The sequence below is a fragment of the Scyliorhinus canicula genome, chromosome 24 (genome assembly GCF_902713615.1).
Source record: "Scyliorhinus canicula chromosome 24, sScyCan1.1, whole genome shotgun sequence".
Classification (NCBI taxonomy): Eukaryota; Metazoa; Chordata; class Chondrichthyes; order Carcharhiniformes; family Scyliorhinidae; genus Scyliorhinus; species Scyliorhinus canicula.
In genome coordinates, this window is record NC_052169.1 from 7,305,956 (window position 1) to 7,327,048 (window position 21,093).

At 43.7% G+C, this 21,093-nt stretch overlaps 1 protein-coding gene across 1 annotated transcript in view; it reads right to left on the bottom strand.

The window, feature by feature from the left end:
* LOC119956721 (secretory carrier-associated membrane protein 2-like) overlaps positions 1–21,093 on the bottom strand; it is a 45,914-nt gene that overhangs the window by 17,545 nt on the left and 7,276 nt on the right. Inside the window, exons 3-5 of the mRNA XM_038784058.1 lie at positions 7,847–7,915; positions 7,382–7,462; positions 1,529–1,624 (exon numbers count right to left, since the gene is read on the bottom strand). Of these exons, the coding sequence (XP_038639986.1) occupies positions 1,529–1,624; positions 7,382–7,462; positions 7,847–7,915 (246 nt within the window). The remainder of the gene's footprint in view (positions 1–1,528; positions 1,625–7,381; positions 7,463–7,846; positions 7,916–21,093) is intronic.

Here is a 21,093-nt window from a genome sequence, read left to right on the forward strand (position 1 = left end):
ACCTGGGACCCTGGAGCTGTGAAGCATTGATGCTAACCACCATGCTACCGTGAGGCCCCACGGTAGCTGGCACCAAGTAATAACACAACGGTGAAGTGCCCTCAATCTATGAGACAGTATTTCCAGTCACCTATTTCATTAGAAACCAAATCATACTGAAATTATGTTTATCAGCTAAACAAATTAGGAGTTAAGTACCAAAACAATCCCAAATGAGAAAATAAGCCCCTATAAAACTGTCCCAAATCTATTCAAAACATTTCTTCATGGAAACTCCAACATAAACCTAGGATAATGAATGCAAAGTGGGTCCAGAAGAAGTAATTGCATATGCAGGACAGTGGCACAACATAATGTTGCTGCAATATGCTGCATCATGGAGTAGTCCGTTAGCCTGAAGGACTGTTTTCCTGTAAAAATTATGTTATCATTCCACTCTGAGGAAGTGCCCAAGCTACATCAGGCTATTTCGACAAAGAAGTTCCTCACACACCTCCAGGGCCCCAGGTTCAATTTCAGCCTTGGGTGACTGTGTGTGGAGTTTGCACTCTCTCTCCGGGTCTGCGTGGGTCTCCTCCGGGTGCTCCTGTTTCCTCCCACAGTCCAAAGATGTGCAGGTTAGGTGGATTGGCCATGCTAAATTACCACTTAGTGTCAAAAAGGTTAGGTGGGGTTACTGAGTAACAGAGATAAGGTGGAGATGTGGGCTTCAGTAGGGTGCTCTTTTCAAGGGTCAGTGCAGACTGGATGGGCTGAATGGCCTCCTTCTGCACTGTTGGGATTCTATGCTTATTGCTAGTTACAGACAAAGGCATGAAAACAACTTGCCTACTCATCTACACGGAAATTGCAATGGTAGGCCCAGGATTAGATATTCGACTGCTCTTAAAAGTTCTATACAAAATGTAAAACATTGACTTGAGCAACAATTAGTATAATTGATATAATCTGTAAACTAAGACAATAAAGTGAAGAAAGAAGGTGAACAATAATTTTCAGAATTGATTGAAAGTTTAAGTCATAATTTAGAGGTTTTTATTCCCTCTCTACACAGAACAATGAGAAGAACAAAATTTCATTCACATATCCTGAGGATGTGATGCTGCTATCTCAGAGCATCACAATAACCGAGGTACAATCATGGGTGCAGGTGAAACAACCAATTTGTTCACAGGAACGACCGCCAAATAAAAGGTGGCCAACACCACCAAAACCAGGTGAAAGGAGGAAACATTGGTCAGGCTTTAACTCCCAGTGCTTCAACAAACAGGGCATGGGATCTTTCATATACACATGGGCTGACAAAGTTTGACATCTCTGTCTGAAAGATGACCAGAGTGGCAATGCAGCATTGAACTGCCAAGCCTTGGATTTTGTTCTCACCTCTAGTGTGAATTGAACCCACAACGTACAGATGAGACCACTAACAATTGAATTAAGTTGGTCTCTACAAGGCTTTGCATCAACTGCAATACTCCAGTGTTAACTGCTCAACGGCTTTGTGTAACTTGGATTCGTCATTCCATACCTGAGGACTGGGTTCCACTGTAGTCGGCAATATTGCTGGCTGAGAAGGGGTTGTCTTCTGTCCAGCTGGCACTTTGGTATCCGAAATAGGAGGCGTCTAAAAAAATTATAATAACCAAGTTAGGAATGAACTAAATTGCTCATCTTGAATTAAGCAACTGCAATTGTTCTCCACATTTGTGCATCAGGAATTAAACAGACATACGGGTCATGTGCAAATTTATAATATAAAACTTGCAACATTTAAACGTAACACTTGCTTTTATATCATTAATTATATCTCCACATAAAGGAATTACTTTTAAAGCAGGGTTAGACATAGAATTTACAGTACAGAAGGAGGCCATTCGGCCCATCGAGTCTGCACCGGCTCTTGGAAAGAGCACCCTACCCAGGCCCACATCTTCACCCTACCCCCATAACCCAGTAACCCCATCCAACACCAAGGGCAATTTTGGACACGAAGGGCAATTTATCATGGCCAATCCACCTAACCTGCACATCTTTGGATTGTGGGAGGAAACCGGAGCACCCGGAGGAAACCCACGCACACATGGGGGGGAACGTGCAGACTCCGCACAGACAGTGACTCAAGCTGGGAATCGAACCTGGGACCCTGGAGCTGTGAAGCAATTGTGCTAACCACTATGCTACCGTGTTACAGTTTATAAACAAATACAAAGAACAAAGAAAAGTACAGAACATGAACAGGCCCTTCGGCCCTCCAAGCCTGTGCTGATCATGATGCCCTAACTTAAAAAAAACCTTCAGGCAGCACCGTGGCTCAGTGGGTTAGCACTGCTGCCTCACGGCACCGAGGTTCCAGGTTCGATCCCGCTCTGGGTCACTGTCCGTGTGGAGTTTACACACTCTACCAGTGTCCCACAACCCAAAAAAAATGTGCAGGCTAGGTGGATTGGCCACACTAAATTGCCCCTTAATTGGAAACAATGAATTGGGTACTCTAAATTTATATTAAAAAAACCTTCTGCCCTTACTCAAAGAATTGGCTTCAGTAGCCAATCTTTAATTAGCAACCAACAGCTTTTGAGGCAAATAACCAGCCTCAATATTGCGAACAATGTTCACTGTTAGCGAAGAGAGGAATATTGGCCGAGGCAGCAGGAATACATGTTGCTTTCTTTTGGTTACCGCCAAGGCATGTAATATCCAGTTGAACTAACAAAACAGGTACGCAGAGCCTCTGTCTAATATCTCATTCAAGATAATGTGGTAATGAAATAGGTTTGAGTTTTGAATGTATTGCTGCACAAATTTGCAAATAAAATGTCAATTTAATTGATCATTTCTTTCCTGTTCATCTATTCTGAAAATATGAGATGAAGGTGTTTTGGTTGCATAACTGAAACCACAATTTTTAGGAAACCCACTGGCTTGTTATCTAAAAATAATGAACTTTAATGAGTGATGCCTAATTTGGCTAATCAGGAGTTCAACATAAACCAAACCAATTAAAAGCACCCAATTCATTCTTGGCTTATTCTAGAAATCACTATGACATAATTCTATGTAGACAAGGATATGACTATCATAAATAATGATGTGCACGGAATAACTTGGTTTCAGAACATTGTTCAATTTAGGTCAGAATTATAGTATCACAACATTAAGAAGGTTACGTTATTCACATATTGGCAACATTCAACTTTCAAAATGGTGGCATGCACTCAACCAAAGAAGCTCTTTTCAGGCCGTGTCACACGGCAATGTGTAACACAGCAATTCTTCTCAGTTTAACTGCACATCTTAGTTGATGGCCTGTACTAAGTGCACTGCTCTCAAACCAGAGGGATGACAAGAGTGCCCATAACCGACCTCGGTGCCCTGGGTTAGGAAAGGAAAAGTAACACATTAATTCCTGATCCATATCCAGTGCTCCCCGTTGGAACTGCCTGGATATCAGGCAGCGACTGTGTCAGGTTTAGTTATGGTCGCGCCCCACCTTCACTGTCAAAGCCTACTTAGGTGAGGTAGCACAAGTTAATGGATGTTCATGGACTACTCCAGCAAAGAATGAACACCTTGTGGTGAAGAGGGTAGGGAAAACAGCAGGGCAAAATTAACATGTTGCACACACAACTAGCAATTTTGAAATAATGCACAACTTCTAAAATTATATGTGGATTCCTCACTTGTTTCCAGTAGCTATTAAAGAAATTCCGGCTGTTCTTCACATCAGTACGTGTGCTAAGCTGGTTATTTTTCCAACCAATTTACAGAATCCAGTTGAGCCATTTAAAAAGGTGTATTTTGCGACATTTCCAATATTGCATCAGACCAAACTACAAGATGGACATTTAAAATTAAACCACTACTCACCCAAATCTCAATAGAGTCCCATTCAAATTATTTCACAATTAATATACATTTTACCGGACCTCCGGTGCGGCGGCATGAATTAGCAGGCTCCCGCATTTTGGACCCGATTGGCTAGAGATTTTTTTTTTTAAATTTAGAGTACCCAATTCATTTTTTCCAATTAAGGGGAAATTTAGCGCGGCTAATCCACATACCCTGCACATCTTTGGGTTGTGGGGGCGAAACCCACGCAAACACGGGGAGAATGTGCAAACTCCACACAGACAGTGACCCAGAGCTGGGATCGAACCTGGGACCTCGGCGCCGTAAGGCAACAGGGCTAACCCACTGCGCCACCGTGCTGTCCCGAGAATTAAAAAAAAACGGAATTGACAGCCCGGCAGAGAAATCAACTGTAAAGCTTGCAATGTCAAAATTGACATCGAGGAGGGGTGAGATTACAGACATCGAGCCTGAACAAGGACGCATTAAAGATGGCAGAGGAAGCAGCCATGCCCATCATCCTCAACATGATGGTGGGGATGGTAGCCAGAGATTTAAAAACGTTTGGTGGAGAAATGGACAACGCTTCCAGAAACATGGGCAGGAATTGAAGGCTTCATTTAAAACCACGGTGGAGGGACCAACTGAACAAGACAGCAAAGCAGTATGTGCGCAGGCAGAGAAATTGAAGTGTGGAGGAGGCCTTATCCCAACACGAAGACAGACTTGGGTCCTTGGGAGGCTGAAATGGCAATCTTCGGAGATAGTAACAAGGGCCTCAAGGCCAAGCTGGAAGCTATGGAAAATAGGTCCAGGCACCTGAATCTGAAGATGCTGGGTCTACCTGAGGGAGTTGAGGGCTTAAGGCCGACTGAATACTTTGCTGTGAAGTTCTCCAAGTTGATGAGAAGCAATGGGGTACTTGCTGCTCCAGAGCTCAAGAGGGCACACAGGGTCTTGAGGCAGAAACCACGATAGAATGAGCTACCTTGAGCAGTGAACATTTTGGTTTCATAGCTTCCAGAGAAAGGAGGGGGTCCTGGAATAGGCCAAGAATGCCCGAAACATCAACTGAGACAGCAACTTGATAAGGATTTACCAGGACATTGGCACAGAACTTCTGAAATGACAGGCAGCCTTCGATAAGGTAAAGACGGTCCTGTTCAATCTTGGAAGGTAATTTGGGGTTGGATAACCAGCGAAGGGTCACGTTTGACTCCAAAGATTTTGATTTCGAAACTCCCAAGCAGGATGAGGACTTTATCAGAGATCAGGGACTGGACATGGCTTGAGGAATGGGCGGTTGGTCAGTTGGGTGTTAATATTTTACTGTTTTTCATCCAGTACCTTCCGATATTCTTGCCCAAGGCTTTTTTCAGAGATTGACTGTCTGGTGACCGGATTTATTTGGGTGGATAAGAGCCCAAGGATCATGATGTTGCTGCAGAGGGAGAGACAATTAGGGGCCTTGGCCGTTCCAAACTTACAATACTTTTTTGGGCAGCTAACGCTAAAAAGGTGCTAGAGTGGTTCGGAGGTTCAGATGAGCTTTGGGTTTGGGTGGAAGCAGAGTCTGGTAGGGGTAGCAAGCCTAGCAGCGCTGGTATCAGCTCCGTTACCGGTAGTACCAAAGAAACACTCATCTAACCCGGTAGTAGCCACGTTAAACATTTGGGGACAACTCCATTTTCATTTGAAGGCTGCCTCTGGGTTGATCCCTCGTCTATGCAAACCAGTTATTCGAACCTCCTAGGTCAGATGTGAAATTTAGGGAATGCAAGGATAAAGGTTTAGAGAAAGTGGGAGACTTATTTTGAGAAGGCCGGTTCGCCAGCTTGGGGGAAACTGAAAGAAAAATATGGGCTTACAGATGCTGATGGATTCACGTATCTCCAGGTGCGCAGCTGGGCCAAAAAGTATTTTTCAGCTTTTCCGATGAAGCAGCCTTCTATCTTGTTCAAGAGGATCTTGTCCTGCTCTGGTTTGGAGGTGGCCAGCACATAAGGAATATACCAGCGGATGATGGGGGAAGAGATGGGCTCTGGTTTTATAACATTTTAGAGTACCCAATCTTTTTCCCCCCAATTAAGGGGCAATTTAACGTGGCCAATTCGCCTACCCTGTACATCTTTTTGGGCTGTAGGGGTGAGACAGGCTTTGTTGAGGGCATGAAGGCAAAGTGGACGGAGGATTTGGGAACGATCTTGGGAGGGGGAGGTTTGGAGTGAGGCACTGAGGAGGGTGAACCTGACCTCATCCTCTGCGAGGCTGAGTCTCATCCAGCTGAAAGCAATGTTCTTGGCATACCTCACAAAGGCTAGAATGGGTTGATTTTTTGAAGGGGTGGATGATGGATGTGATCGGTGTCTGCGGGGGGCCCAGCGCATCACGCACACATGTTCTGGTCATGCTCAAAGCTGGCGGACTTCTGGAGGTCCGGTTTTGAGATCATGTCGGCAATTCTGAACATTGGTTGGAGCCTTATCCATTAGTGGTGATTTTTGGGGGTTTCGGTTGTACCAGAACGTCAGACAGGGGCTGACAACCTGGCCTTTGCCTCACTTGTGGCAAGGAGGCGGGCGGATCCTCATGGGCTGGAGGTCGAATACACCACCAAATGCCTTGGTGTGGCTGGGTGACTTGATGGAGTTTCACCTCGTGAAGTTTAAGTTTACTGTGAGGGGGTCTGGAAGGGCTTTACGGCAGATGGCGGCCATTTATATTGTAATTTCAGGAGCTGGTCATTGTTAGCTGTTGGTGGGTGGGGCTGCGTGTGGATTGCATAACTAAGTTTTACTGTTGGAAGGGTAGGCGGGGGGTGGGAGAGGGGGGCTCGGTTTAATTGTTATTCTGTGTTTTTGTAGGTTTTATATTCAAACTGTTAGAAATTTTACAAAAAATATTTCTGAAAAATATATACATCTTACCAGCTATATATAAAAAGTCAAATTAACGTTTTGACTTGTTAATAATTTACACACCCAAATCTTGTTTTTAAAAAAGGAACTTGCAGCAGATTACACAAGTTAGGCATTATACAGAACTTTTGAACAAGTACAACCAGCTCCAACTTCCTTCTGTGCTGTGCTCATTGTCAGCTCAGTTACTAATCACCCAACCACCCATCCGCCCTCATAAGGAAATAATAATTTTTCTGAATCTCTTTTGTTTACCCACCTAAGATCAAAATCACAATGATATGCAGCAAAGAAAAAGACCTTAAACAGAAAATATACAATCACTTTCTTCTCACGGTTTCTGTGCACATAAACCTTGTACTAGAAATAAGGTGAGATGTGGAGATGCCGGCGCTGGACTGGGGTGGGCACAGTAACCTGTCTAACGGGTTTATTTGAAATCTCAAGCTTTCCTTCACCTGATGAAAGTGCAGACCTCCCAAAGCTTGTGATTTCAAATAAACCTGTTGGACTTTAACCTGGTGCTGTGAGACTTCTTACTGGAAATGAGGAGCACAGTTAAAGCTGTTTTTTTTTTTTTTAAGTTGAGCAGGAAACACAAAAATCAAACTTACCAGTCTGGAGTTCTCAGTGAACGGATTAAAGTCATCAATACCTTGCTGGTTGGCATTAGTCAGCTGAGTTACTGATGGATCCTGAGAAACAAAAACAAGTGTGGCTGTGAGCACAAGTACTTTGCACTATATAGAAGATTCACTCTTCCATCTGCCTTGGGAGAAAGTACAAAAATGAATCTGGATTGTTTAATGGGCAACTGTTAACTTAATTCAGAGCAGGATGGGTGCCTTTGTTAAGTTTTGCTCTTGCCTTAAGTGTGGTGATATATTACAGCATGCACTCAACAAAGGGAGCTCTTTAAAATCAGTTAGTGTGATAGATTAACTTTGCTCAGTTTCTCAATCTCTCCTATTTAAAGCAAAGTTACCTTGGAACCCACAGAGGGAGTAGATATTAGAATAATGTGCAGCATTTTCCAGTCACCCACCCCTACCCCACCACCTTGTGCAGTACCAACTCACAGATATACTGATCCTTGACTGCTGGGCCTCTTCTGGAACCTGACCCAAGTGGGCATTTTCAATGCACACCTAGATAGAGACAGCAACGTATTGTTGAGGATAGAGGGGACAATAGCGATTCAGATTTCTTTCCTTATCCTTGTACAGTTGCTGTATTAAAATAATCACCGTACAGGAATATATACCATGGTGTCCATTTACCAGAAAGCAATCATTGATAGCAGTTTATCAATGTCAAGAATAAAATGTAGACATTCTTCAGGGGGGAATCACATGAACAGCATTTTGCAAAAGCTCTCTGGGGACAAGCAGGAGCATGATGCAATCACCACTGAATTGTTGGTAGTAGAATGTGGGATCTCTGGCCTGGTGCAGTTCAGTAACATATCGTTCTATCAACTGACCATAGGGAAGTGATGAATTTTTAAAAAAACAACTTTGTTTTACATTTTAAAATTTTTTTGTAAAAATCTACTGATCGTTCATGCCTCCAACGTACTGCCCAACCTCTTCTTCCACATCAGCACCGCAATTTCTAAAAATGTTCCCTGGATTGTCCTCTGAATGTTGTCCCCCTGCACGCCTGTACTTTTGCAAAGAAGAAATCTCATTGCCAAATTTGAAGATGGAGCTAGACGTTAAATGGTATAAGCAAGCCCAGTTACAGTAATACACATCAATCTCAGCTTTAAGTTTGCATTTTGTAAGTGATTCAATAAGCATGTTCAACTTTGCTGTCGGGCTGTATTTCCCTATTCGGCTCTGCTCGGTTGAAAATTGTGTTATGTAGATAAAGCACAGTAAATGTTAACAGGCTGTTTGGACAAATACTCATGTCAGCCTTGGCTCGGTGGTAGCACTTCTGCCTCCTCTCCCTCCACCCCTCCCCCATCACCATCATGGTAGTTGCTATTGACCAGAAACTGAACTGGACCAACCTTTCCAAAGTCTGTCGACAACACAAGGAGAGTATGCATAAATGGGTCTTTTTCTGATTGACATTATGTTGGGCCATTTTGGAACTCTGCCTCAGAAGTCAGTGGACGTGGAGTCATTGAATATTTTTAAGGTGGAGTTAGATAGATTCGTATTAGGCAAGGGAATCAGTGGTTATATGGAGTAGATGGGAATGTGGAATTCGAAACACCAACAGACCAGCCATGATTTTATTAAATGGCGAAGCAAGCTTGAAAGGCCGAATGGCCAGCTTCTGCTCCTAATTCATGTTTGCTATGTATGTGCTCTCCCCTTGCCTGGATGAGTGCAACAACACTCAAGAAGCTTGACACCATTCAGAACAAAGCAAACTGCCTGATCAGCACCTCACCAACAAACATTCACCCCCGCCCCACGACTGCAGTGGCAGCAGTGTGTACCATCTACAAGATGCACTGCAAGCACTACCAAGGTTCCTTAATCAGCACCGTCTAAACCCACAACCGTGACCATCTAGAAGGACACCACCTGGAAGTTCCCCTCCAAATCACATGCCATCCCGACTTGGAACTCTATCGCTGTCCCTCACTGCCGCTGGGTTAAAATATTGGAACACTCTTCCTAATAGAACTGTGGGTGTACCTACACCACAAGGACTGCAGCGGTTCAAGGCGGTGGCTCACCAACAAAGTCTCAAGGGCAATTAAGAGTCGGACAATAAATTCTGGCCTCGTCAGCAATGCCCATGAATAAATTTTAAAAAAGATCACAACCCACTGCGAGTTGAGAATTTATTTCAGGCTGGCATTTAAATGTAGTACTGTGGGGAAGGCTGCACTGTCAGAGGTACCATCTGTTAGATGAGATGTTAAACCGAGACCCATATGGCTGCTGAACAAATATTTGTCACTAGTCCAAGAACAGAAAATTTCCCCTGGTGTCTTGACAACATTTTTTTCTCAACCAACATCACAGATTAACTGAACATTAATCTCATTGTTTTTATTGGGAGGTTATGAAAAGGATTTTTTATAGGATCTCCTAGAGGCACAACATATAATTTTAATAAGTAATTTGTTTCTTTACCCAAGATTGATGCAAATCATCTTCAGCAAGCAGGACTGGGTAATTATCATGAGCTAACGTGATGAAAGTAATCCATTTTTAACTCTGTGTACTTGCACTCTGATTCAGATTGTCAAACGCGATCACAAATGTCTTATTCTTCATCAACATAGGCAATGTTGTTTGAACAAAGATCTTTCCCTATTCAACACTGTATCACAAACACCAGCAGTAATTATACCCTAATTTACAAGCAGTTTCAATCTCACAAAATGCATTAACAGTTGGCACATACATCACTTTCACTGTTGGAACTATTAAAAATAAAACTAGTGCTAAACTGGATCATTAATGTAAATACTGGGAAGGGAATTCTACTTTCTAACCCAAGATCAAATCAGCTCGCTATTTCAATTAATGCCCTAAATGGCGGCCTTGAAGCGAGTGGTCGCACACAGGGCAGCTCCGGCTCGAAGGCGTTGGTTTGAGCATTTTAGACCCATTAGTGGGGTAGCTCCTGCACGAAAGTGGTATAGAAGGTGTAGAGGGAGAGTTCTTCCCAAGATTGGCATGGCAACCAGACCTGGCAAGAAACAGTTAAAGACCTGGCTAAGGAACTGGAGGGGACCTCTGGCACAGCAACAATTGCGAAATCGGCAGACTGGTCAAAGGCAGTTGAGGGAGCAGTAGCACCTCTGCAAGGGTCGACGTACGAGTGGAGAAGTGCCTTGAGGAACAAGGGGCAAAGATATGAGAGGTGGAGACAGTGGTGTCTGGCCAGAGTGACAGGATCATGCCCCTGGAGGCAGAGGCCCTTGGGGACTTACGCAATTCTCTGAGGGTGAGGGAGCAAGAAAACAGGTCCAGGCAGCAGAACCTACAGATTGTGGGGTTGCCAGAAGGTGCGGAAGGAACAAGCGTCACAAAACATGTGTCGAGGATGCTAGCTGGGCTAGTGGAGCAGGGAGTGCGAGGCAAGGCCCCAGAGGTTGACAGGATTGACGGGTCTTTAAGGCAGAGGCTGAGGAGCCAGTGCTGGCGGTAATTGCGCAGCTGCACAACTTCGTGGAGGAGGAAAAGATCCTGCGATGGGCAAGCTGAGCCCCTTAACTCATACTTTATCTTCTCTAATTGCAGGAAGTCATACAGGTCACTACCCCCAGTGGCGATGCCACTCCAGGAAAATTCGCCGCCGTGCAATCAGAGAGGCAAAGGTCATGACATCGGCCTTCTCCCTTTCCATGATCTCCAGCTTCTCCGAAACCCCAAATATCACCAAAGAGTCCGGGGCCACCTCCTCTGTCACTACCCTAAGATCGTGGTCACTTCCACCCAGACTCTTCCCAATTTTTCGCAAACCCAAAACATGTGCGTGTAATTCACTGGCCCCCGCCTACACCTCTCAGACTCACCTGCTACCCGCTGAAAGAACCCACTCATTCTCGGTCGAGTAATATGCACCTGTGCACCACCTTAAACTGTATCAGGCTCATCCTTGCACAAGAGGAGGTCCCGTTTACCCCACGTAGTGCCTCACTCCATACTCCCCAATTGATCTCTCCCAACCGCTTCCCATTTCTCTTTGATCTTCACCACCCGCTGAATTGGAAGTTGGATACGCTGCCAGGGGTGGCAGCCTGGCTGGGATCCTGCATGCCTTTCTCCGGTTGGAAAAGATCAAATTTGAGTTGAGAGGGTTGGAGGACTTTGAGATATGGTGGGGGCTGTTCATGACGATGTTTGAGGAACTGTTTGTCGGGGGGGGGGGGCACTAGGGGGTAAAATTGTACGAACTGTGGATTGCAAGGTTGTGGAGTGTGTTGTTGTATATGTTACTGTTTTTACACATGTTTGTAACAAAATACAGTTTTTAAAAAAATAATGCCCCAAATAAGGTTACTACTTCAATCACCCAAGTACCTTTGCAGTTTTAAATTTCAACCTACATCTGGTGAAGTCGCAAAAGCTAGCATTCAACTTTCAGTTCAGATGAAAAAGCACTGAAGGCAATCGACAATGCAAATCAAGAGAACTTAATAACGGGGCGGCATGGTGGCGCAGTGGTTAGCACTGCGGCCTCAGGGCGCTGAGGACCCGGGTTCGATCCGGGTCACTGTCCGTGTGGTTTGCACATTCTCCCCGTGTCTGCATGGGTCTCAACCCCACAACCCAAAGATGTGCAGTATAGGTGGACTGGCCACACTAAATTGCCCCTTAATTGGAAAAACAAATTGGGTACTTTTTTTTTTAAAAAAGAGAAATTAATAAACCAAGCCCAGAAATACAGAAAACAAATGCAATTTGTATTATCTTGGATTATCCATCTCAAAAGACCAGTTTCCCCATCACAGCATCCATTTGTTTTTTTGTTAAAGTTTAATTCCTTTCCCTCTTATTCACCTCCATCCTCTGCCTGCAAGCCCATTCGGTGTCAACTGTCCTATGTGTGAACTTCCTGAAAATTGACCTTTCACGAGCGTCACCCTTCATGTTTTGGCTCATCTTATTAAATGTTTCCAATTAAGGGACAATTTAGCGTGGTCAGTTCACCTACCGTGCACATCTTTTTGGGTTGTGGGGGGCGAGACCCACGCAGGCACGGGAGAATGTGCAAACTCCACACAGACTGTGACCCGAGGGCCGGGATTGAACCCAGGTCCTCAGCGCCGTGAGGCAGCAGTGCTAACCACTGCGCTACCGTGTCATCCTTGGCTTATCTTTAATGCTCAGATTTACCTTTTCCAATTCCCCACCGTAGGGAAGGATGGAGATACAGGCTAGAATATGGGGCTGTTTAGCACAGGGCTAAATCGCTGGCTTTGAAAACAGACCAAGCAGCACGGTTCGATTCCCTTAACAGCCTTCCCGAACAGGCGCCGGAATGTGGCGACTAGGGGCTTTTCACAGTAACTTCATTTGAAGCCTACTCGTGACAATAAACGATTTTCATTTCATTTTCATTCATTTCTTTTCATCTTGTTGACTGGAATTGGACACAATACTCAAGGGAATGTTTGACCAGAGCACTGTTTGCTATTTAGTTTGCCATCCAATTCACTTTACTGATTGAGCTGTAGTACAGCTCAGAGTCTCTTGCCATTCTTTTTGTACTTCTTTGATTGCATTAGTTCTGAAATTTCTTTTTTCAGAATGCTTAATCATGGCCTATCCGGGCAGCACGGTGGCCTAGTGGTTAGCACAGCTGCCTCACGGCGCTGAGGTCCCAGGTTCGATCCCGGCTCTGGGTCACTGTCCGTGTGGAGTTTGCACATTCTCCCCGTGTCTGCGTGGGTTTCGCCCCCACAACCCAAAAATGTGCAGAGTAGGTGGACTGGCCACACTAAATTGCCCCTTAATTGGAAAAAATAATTGGGTAATCTAAATTTATAAAAAAAAAATCATGGCCTATCCGGAGATAGGGAAATGGCCTTGGAATGACAAACGGTCTCCTTAGTAGGACCAAAACCACCCCATGCTTGTGAAAATCCACTAACTAGAAAATGAAGCATCAATTTGCCTCCAAAATAATGCTCCAGGTTTTCTAAAGTGGCATAGGCACGGGTGAGGTAACACTGATCTGAGCGATAGTTTGGAGAAAAAAAAATTTACTTAGCAAAGTAGCAGTTGCAAAATGACTTGTTTCTCCCTGCTAGACTCAGCAGCTTGTGCTTCATTTGCAATTTCACATCTCCTGGTAATCTTGCCTTTTGACAAATCATTATGCTTTCACTTCATGTTTCAATAATTATTTACAATTTCATTGGAAAAGTGATTTAAAATGTAAACATATCGAGGATTCCATTGCAATATTTTGATCCATGCTTTGGGACACATGGTTTAAATATCCGAAGACAAAAGGTCACCGACGCAAAATACCAACAAAAAGGAAGGACGGAAGAAAGAGGGAAAATCGACCGTGGATATCTAAGGAAATAAGGGAGAGTATCAAATTGAAGGAAAAAGCATATAAAGTGGCAAAGATTGCTGGGAGATTAGAGGACTGGGAAATCTTTAGGAGGCAACAGAAAGCTACTAAAAAAGCTATAAAAAAGAGTAAGATAGAGTATGAGAGTAAACTTGCTCAGAATATAAAAACAGACAGCAAAAGTTTTTACAAATATACAAGACAAAAAAGAGTGGCTAAGGTAAATGTTGGTCCTTTAGAGGATGAGAAGGGAGTTTTAATAATGGGAAATGAGGAAATGGCTGAGGAACTGAACAAGTCTCCTGGCCCTGATGGAATGCATCCCAGAGTGCTAAAAGAGATGGCTAGGGAAATTGCAGTTGCACTAGTGATAATTTACCAAAATTCACTAGACTCTGGGGTGGTCCCGGTGGATTGGAAATTAGCAAACGTGACACCACTGTTTAAAAAAGGAGGTAGGCAGAAAGCAGGAAATTATAGGCCAGTGAGCTTAACTTCGGTACAGTAGTCCCCCGTTATACCGCGCTCCGCAATACCGCGGTTCGCGATATACATTATGGACCCCAACTGTCAGTTGTGTCAATTTCAGCGGCCGGCTCACTTTGATCCGGAGAGGGAAGCTGCTCTCTCACTGAAGCAATCAGCCGGCCGCTGAAATTGACACTGCCCACTGCTCTCTCCCTCCAATCCAACTTTTAAGTTTTAATGTTTCTGATTGGAGGGAGAGAGCAGCCGGCAGTGTCAATTTCAGCGGCCGGCTGATTGTTTCAGTGAGAGAGCAGCTTCCCTCTCCGGATCAAAGTGAGCCGGCCGCTGAAATTGACACTGTTTTAATTGGATCCACGATGGGGGTTTTAAATTTATTTAAAAATCTATGCTAGCGCTTCCCATTGTGAGTCTACGGGGGTCTGACCTCTCCCCCTGCCCCCCGTAGACTCACAAGGGGAAGCGCTAGCATAGATTTTTAAATAAATTTAAAACCTCCATCATGGATATCCGCGGCTCGGATACAACGCGGGTGGCTGTCTTGGACCCCAACACCCGCGTTATAAAGGGGGACTACTGTAGTAGGGAAAATGCTGGAATCTATCAAGGAAGAAATAGCGAGGCATCTGGTTAGAAATTGTCCCATTGGGCAGACGCAGCATGGGTTCGTAAAAGGTAGGTCATGCCTAACTAATTTAGTGGAATTTTTTGAGGACATTACCAGTGCAGTAGATAACGGGGAGCCGATGGATGCGGTATATCTGGATTTCCAGAAAGCCTTTGACAAGGTGCCACACAAAAGGTTGCTGCATAAGATAAAGATGCATGGCATTAAGGGTAAAGTAGTAGCATGGATAGAGGATTGGTTAATTAATAGAAAGCAAAGAGTTGGGATAAATGGGTGTTTCTCTGGTTGGCAATCAGTAGCTAGTGGTGTCCCTCAGGGATCCGTGTTGGGCCCACAATTGTTCACAATTTACATAGATGATTTGGAGTTGGGGACCAAGGGCAATGTGCCCAAGTTTGCAGATGACACTAAGATGAGTGGTAAAGCGAAAAGTGCAGAGGATACTGGAAGTCTGCAGAGGGATTTGGATAGGTTAAGTGAATGGGCTCGGGTCTGGCAGATGGAATACAATGTTGACAAATGTGAGGTTATCCATTTTGGTAGGAATAACAGCAAACAGGATTATTATTTAAATGATAAAATATTAAAACATGCCGCTGTTCAGAGAGACTTGGGTGTGCTAATGCATGAGTCACAGAAGGTTGGTTTACAAGTGCAACAGGTGATTAAGAAGGCAAATGGAATTTTGTCCTTCATTGCTAGAGGGATGGAGTTTAAGACTAGGGAGGTTATGTTGCAATTGTATAAGGTGTTAGTGCAGCCACACCTGGAGTATTGTGTTCAGTTTTGGTCTCCTTACTTGAGAAAGGACGTACTGGCGCTGGAGGGTGTGCAGAGGAGATTCACTAGGTTAATCCCAGAGCTGAAGGGGTTGGATTATGAGGAGAGGTTGAGTAGACTGGGACTGTACTCATTGGAATTTAGAAGGATGAGGGGGGATCTTATAGAAACATTTAAAATTATGAAGGGAATAGATAGGATAGATGCGGGCAGGTTGTTTCCACTGGCGGGTGACAGCAGAACTAGGGGACATAGCCTCAAAATAAGGGGAAGTAGATTTAGGACTGAGTTTAGGAGGAACTTCTTCACCCAAAGGGTTGTGAATCTATGGAATTCCTTGCCCAGTGAAGCAGTTGAGGCTCCTTCACTACATGTTTTTAAGGTAAAGATAGATAGTTTTTTGAAGAATAAAGGGATTAAGGGTTATGGTGTTCGGGCCGGAAAGTGGAGCCGAGTCCACAAAAGATCAGCCATGATCTAATTGAATGGCGGAGCAGGCTCGAGGGGCCAGATGGCCTACTCCTGCTCCTAGTTCTTATGTTCTTAAAACAATGCTTTCATGTACAGAAAATTAAGTTAGAAAACAGAAAGACGTTAACAAATTAAATATACAGAAAAATAAGAGCAGAATCATCTTATAGGCTTCTTATCTTTTTGAAGAGGGTGGGAGAAGTAGTTTGAAAACTACGTTCAACAAAAATTAACAATTGGTCCATTAAAAAACCAGGTCATGGCAGCAGGGTGGTGCAAGTGGTTAGCACGGTTTCCTCACAGTGCCAAGGTTTCAGGTTCAATCCCGGTTCATGTGTAGTTTGTACATTCTTCCCGCGTTTGCGTGGGTTTCGCCCCCAAAACCCAAAGATGTGCAGGATAGGTGGATTGGCCACGCTAAATTGCCCCTTAATTGGAAAAAGAATGAATTGGATACTCAGTTTATTTTATTTTTTAAAAAATTGGTCATTTGCAATAGGCCTGAACAAAGTTACTGCAATTCAGTCGATCATTTAGATGTCCACACTAGAAACATAGAAAAAAATAGGAGCAGGACACTGTTCCCCCCTTCAAGCCTGCTGAGCCATTCATTATGATCATGGTTGATCATCCAACTCAATAGCCTAATCCCGCTTTCCCCCATATCCTTTGATCCCCATTGATACAAGTGCTCTCTCTAACTGCTTCTTGAAACCATACAATATTTTGGACTGAACTACTTCCTGTGGTCATGAATTCCACAGGCTGACCACTCTCTGGGTGAAGAAATTGCTCCTCATCTCTGTCCTAAATGGTCTCCTCAGACTGTGACCCTTGGTTTTGGACACCTTCCTGCATCTACCCTGGCCAATCCGGTTAGAATTTTATAGATTTCTATGAGACTCCCCCCCCATATTCTTCTGAACTCCAACAGATACAATCCTAACCAATTCAATCTCTCCTCGTATGTCAGTCCTGGCACTACAGAAATCAGTCTGTTAAACCTTTGCTGCACTACCTCTAAAGCAAGAATTGCCTTCCACAAATAAGGAGACTAAAACTGCACACAATATTCCAGGCGTGGCCTCCCCAAGGCCCTGTATAATTGCAGCAAGACAGCCCTGCTCCTGTACGGAAATCCTCTCCCAATGAAGGCCAGCACACCATTTGCCTCTTTGCTGCCTGCTGCATTAGCTACACAAACTAGCATATATCAAGTGATGCTCACCTATCTGTATCAACTACTGTAAATGTGCAATAAAGTACGTTTTAAACTCAACTAATGATTCTCCTGGAGACATTTCAAATCTGTTGCTCTTGGAATGGCATATCTTGTTTTTGAATATACAACAGCAATTGACACAAATTATTCAGAAACCAAAACTGACGTAGATGTGTTTCAATGAAATGGAAGTAGTAACCGTAAAAACACCTTTGTGTATTCTACACAGGCTCCATTCCTTCCAGTGATATTATAAAGTGGGCTCACTGTCCAATAACTCAATAGCATACGAAGAGTTAACTTTGCTCGAGGACAGCAAATCCTTGCAGACTAGCACATTCCAAGATTTAAGACTACGTGCTGGAGGATGCTGAAAAACTTGGGAGAGTTGCTGCAAAGGTTCAATGTGGAAAGGTCGCTGTTTAAGGCCCTTTGGAAAGAGTATACCAAGGGACTAGAAACTGTAAAACCACATAGGCTGTGGACATCAGAGAATATTTGACATGAAATGTGTAAACGTACATTGTAAACATTTTTTTTTTAAAATTTAGATTACCCAATTATTTTTTCCAATTAAGGGGCAATTAATGGTGGCCAATCCACCTACTCTGCAAATTTTTGGGTTGTGGGGGCGAAACCCACGCAGACACGGGGAGAATGTGCAAACTCCACACGGACAGTGACCCAGAGCCGGGATCGAACCTGGGACCTCAGCGCCGTGAGGCGGTTGTGCTAACCACTAGGCCCCTTACATTGTAAACATAACCTGAATTGGCAAGCATAGTTAAACATCTCAAGTATTGTATTGAAAGCAAAGCAACTGATCTATATTGTTCTTTAAAATAAATTTAGAGAATACAATTCTTTTTGTTTCCAATTAAGGGGCAATTTAGCGTGGCCAATTCACCTACACTGCTCATCTTTTTGGATTGTCGGGATGAGACCCACGCAGACACGGGGAGAATGTGCAACTCAGGGCAGCACGGTGGCGCAGTGATTAGCACTGCTGGTCCACCACTCCAAGGACCCGGGTTCGATACTGGCCCCAGGTCACTGTCCGTGTGGAGTTTGCACATTCTCCCCATGTCTGCGTGGGTCTCACCCCCATACCCAAAAAGATGTGCAGGGTAGGTGAATTAGCCACATTAAATTTCCCCTTAATTGGAAAAAGAATTGTGTACTCTAAATTTAAAAAAAAAAAAATTGAATGTGCAACTCCTCACAGTGACCCGGGGTCAGGATCGAACCCGGGTTCTCAGCAGTGAGGCAGCAGTGCTAGCCACTGTGCCATCATTTCACCCTATATTGAATTTTACTGTCAAATCTGAATTATTACATAATGTACATTTACAAGTTTAACGATTAGCGAATATGCTTGGAAAATAATGTTTGCTTCCCTTCACATGAACATACTATTGTGATAGAGATAGTATGATATTAGATCCTCGACCTCCCAACCCATAGACCACAATCAGTAAGGACGAACAACACTGCCTCCTTGAGTGTCCTCAATACCGTGGCTCCGCAAGGCTGCGTACTTAGCCCCCTACTATATTCCCTATACACACACAACGGCGTGGCAAAATTTGGCTCCAACTCCCGTCTACAAGTTTGCTGATGACATGACCATAGTGGGTCGGATCTCGAACAACGATAAGTCAGAGTACAGGAGGGAGACAGAGAACCTAGTGGCGTGGTGTAACAACAACAGTTTCTCCCTCAACTTTAACAAAACTAATGAGTTGGTCGTTGATTTCATGAAGCAAAGTATCGTACACACCCCTGTCTGTATCAAAGGTGCAGAGGTGAAGATGGTTGACAGCTTCAAATTCCTAGGTGTGCACATCACCAACAATATGTCCTGGTCCACCCACGTCGACGCTACAACCAAGAAAGCACAACAGCACCTATGCTTCCTCAGGAAACAAGGACTACCAGTTTTTAATAGATGCACCACACAAAGCATCCTATCTGGCTGCATCATAGTCTGGTATGGCAACTGCTCAATCCAAGACCGCAAGAAACTACAGAGAGTTGCGAACACTGTCAAGTCCATCATGAAACTTGTCTCCCATCCAGTGAATCCGTCTACATCTCCTGCTACCTTGGGAAAGCGAGAAGCATTATCAAAGCCCTCTCCCATTCGGGTTATTCTCTCTTCCAACCTCTTCCATTGGGCAGGAAATATAAAAGTCTGAACATGCACAAACAGATTCAAAAACAGCTTCTAACCCACTGTTACCAGACTCCTGAATGATCCTCTTATGGACTGAGCTGATCTCTTCAAACATCTTCTCTACTGAATAGTACTACACTCCGTATGCTTCACCCAATGCCTGTGTCTATGTATTTACATTGTGTATTTATGCATGTTCTATGTTTTTAGTGTATGGAATGATCTGTCTGGACTGTACACAGAACAATCCCTTTCACTGTACCTCGGTACATGTGACAATAAAACCAAATCTTTGAACCTAGATAGAGAAGCTCCTTAATGAAGGTTTACTTTTGAATAAAAGGAGGGAGTTGTAAGTGCAAACAGAACATCCAACAGGAAACAGTTCATGACAAACTACTGTATTTATTTGTTCTGTTTACTAAGTTATGGCTCAGTGAATCAATGCATCACATGGTTTGGCATTGAGCCACGCAGGCTAGAACGTTCATAGTTTCTACACTTGTCCTGTACCGAATTAGACAATCCGAGCTGGAAGTTTCAATGGGACTCATTTGGATTGTTGGTGTAGGAAAAGTGGATGGGAAAGGGAATAAGGAACACAAATTTAGAAAAAAACAAATTGTTAAACTTCAAACAGTGGCAACTGGTTATCATCAATTATCAGGCAAGAATGAAACTAGCCCTGATTAAATAGGTCACTGCAATTCTCTGTTCAGATTCACGTGATGAATAGTCAGAAACAGCATTAATGGTGCAAGAACATAGCACCATGTTCTATGTTTTTAGTGTATGGAATGCTGTGAGATAAAAATCACACCGATTGTCTGCCTGAACTGTGATGGCAAATAAATGTCTGCTTCAATTCTGCACAGAATATTTTACATTGGGGCATAGCAGCAGAGGGCCAGTGCCACTGGACTTGAAAGCATATCCCAGCAGCTGGGTTCAAGTCCCAGTCCAGGACACGAACACACACTGAAAAGAATTAAAGGCTGAAACTCCAATACTTTCAGATGTCTGCGAAAACTCCAAATAAAGGCAAGCCTTTCTTTTCCTTACGTGGCTATTAGAAAAGGTAAAAAACAGGAAGAGGTGAACACCAGCAGAAAATTAGATTAAGCTACACATAGAATGATCACAATGAATCAGATGCTAAATTATTTCATGGGAGTCGCATTTTGATGATTGCTCTTTTGTAAATATGATACAGAACAGGATGATTACTAGTAACCACTACCTGGCAAGGAACTACCCATTAAAATGGAACTGGGAGTATGAGTGTTACCCGAGACTTTCTGAACAAAAAGGATATCTGCGCAATTGCAACAGAGTGAAGGTACCAACCCTAGAACCGGTTAAAGTGACTGTGGAATTTAACTGGTCAAACCTGTATTCTCTGACTAACTTGCTTGGAAATTCAGATTGAAATGAAAATTTAACAGTGCTGTATTATGAGAGATCGGAATTAAGTTAGAAAACGGTATTCTGGCCAATAATTATTCAAAATGGTTGTATTTTTCATTTACTTTGTATACTGTCAGAATTTGAGTCAGAT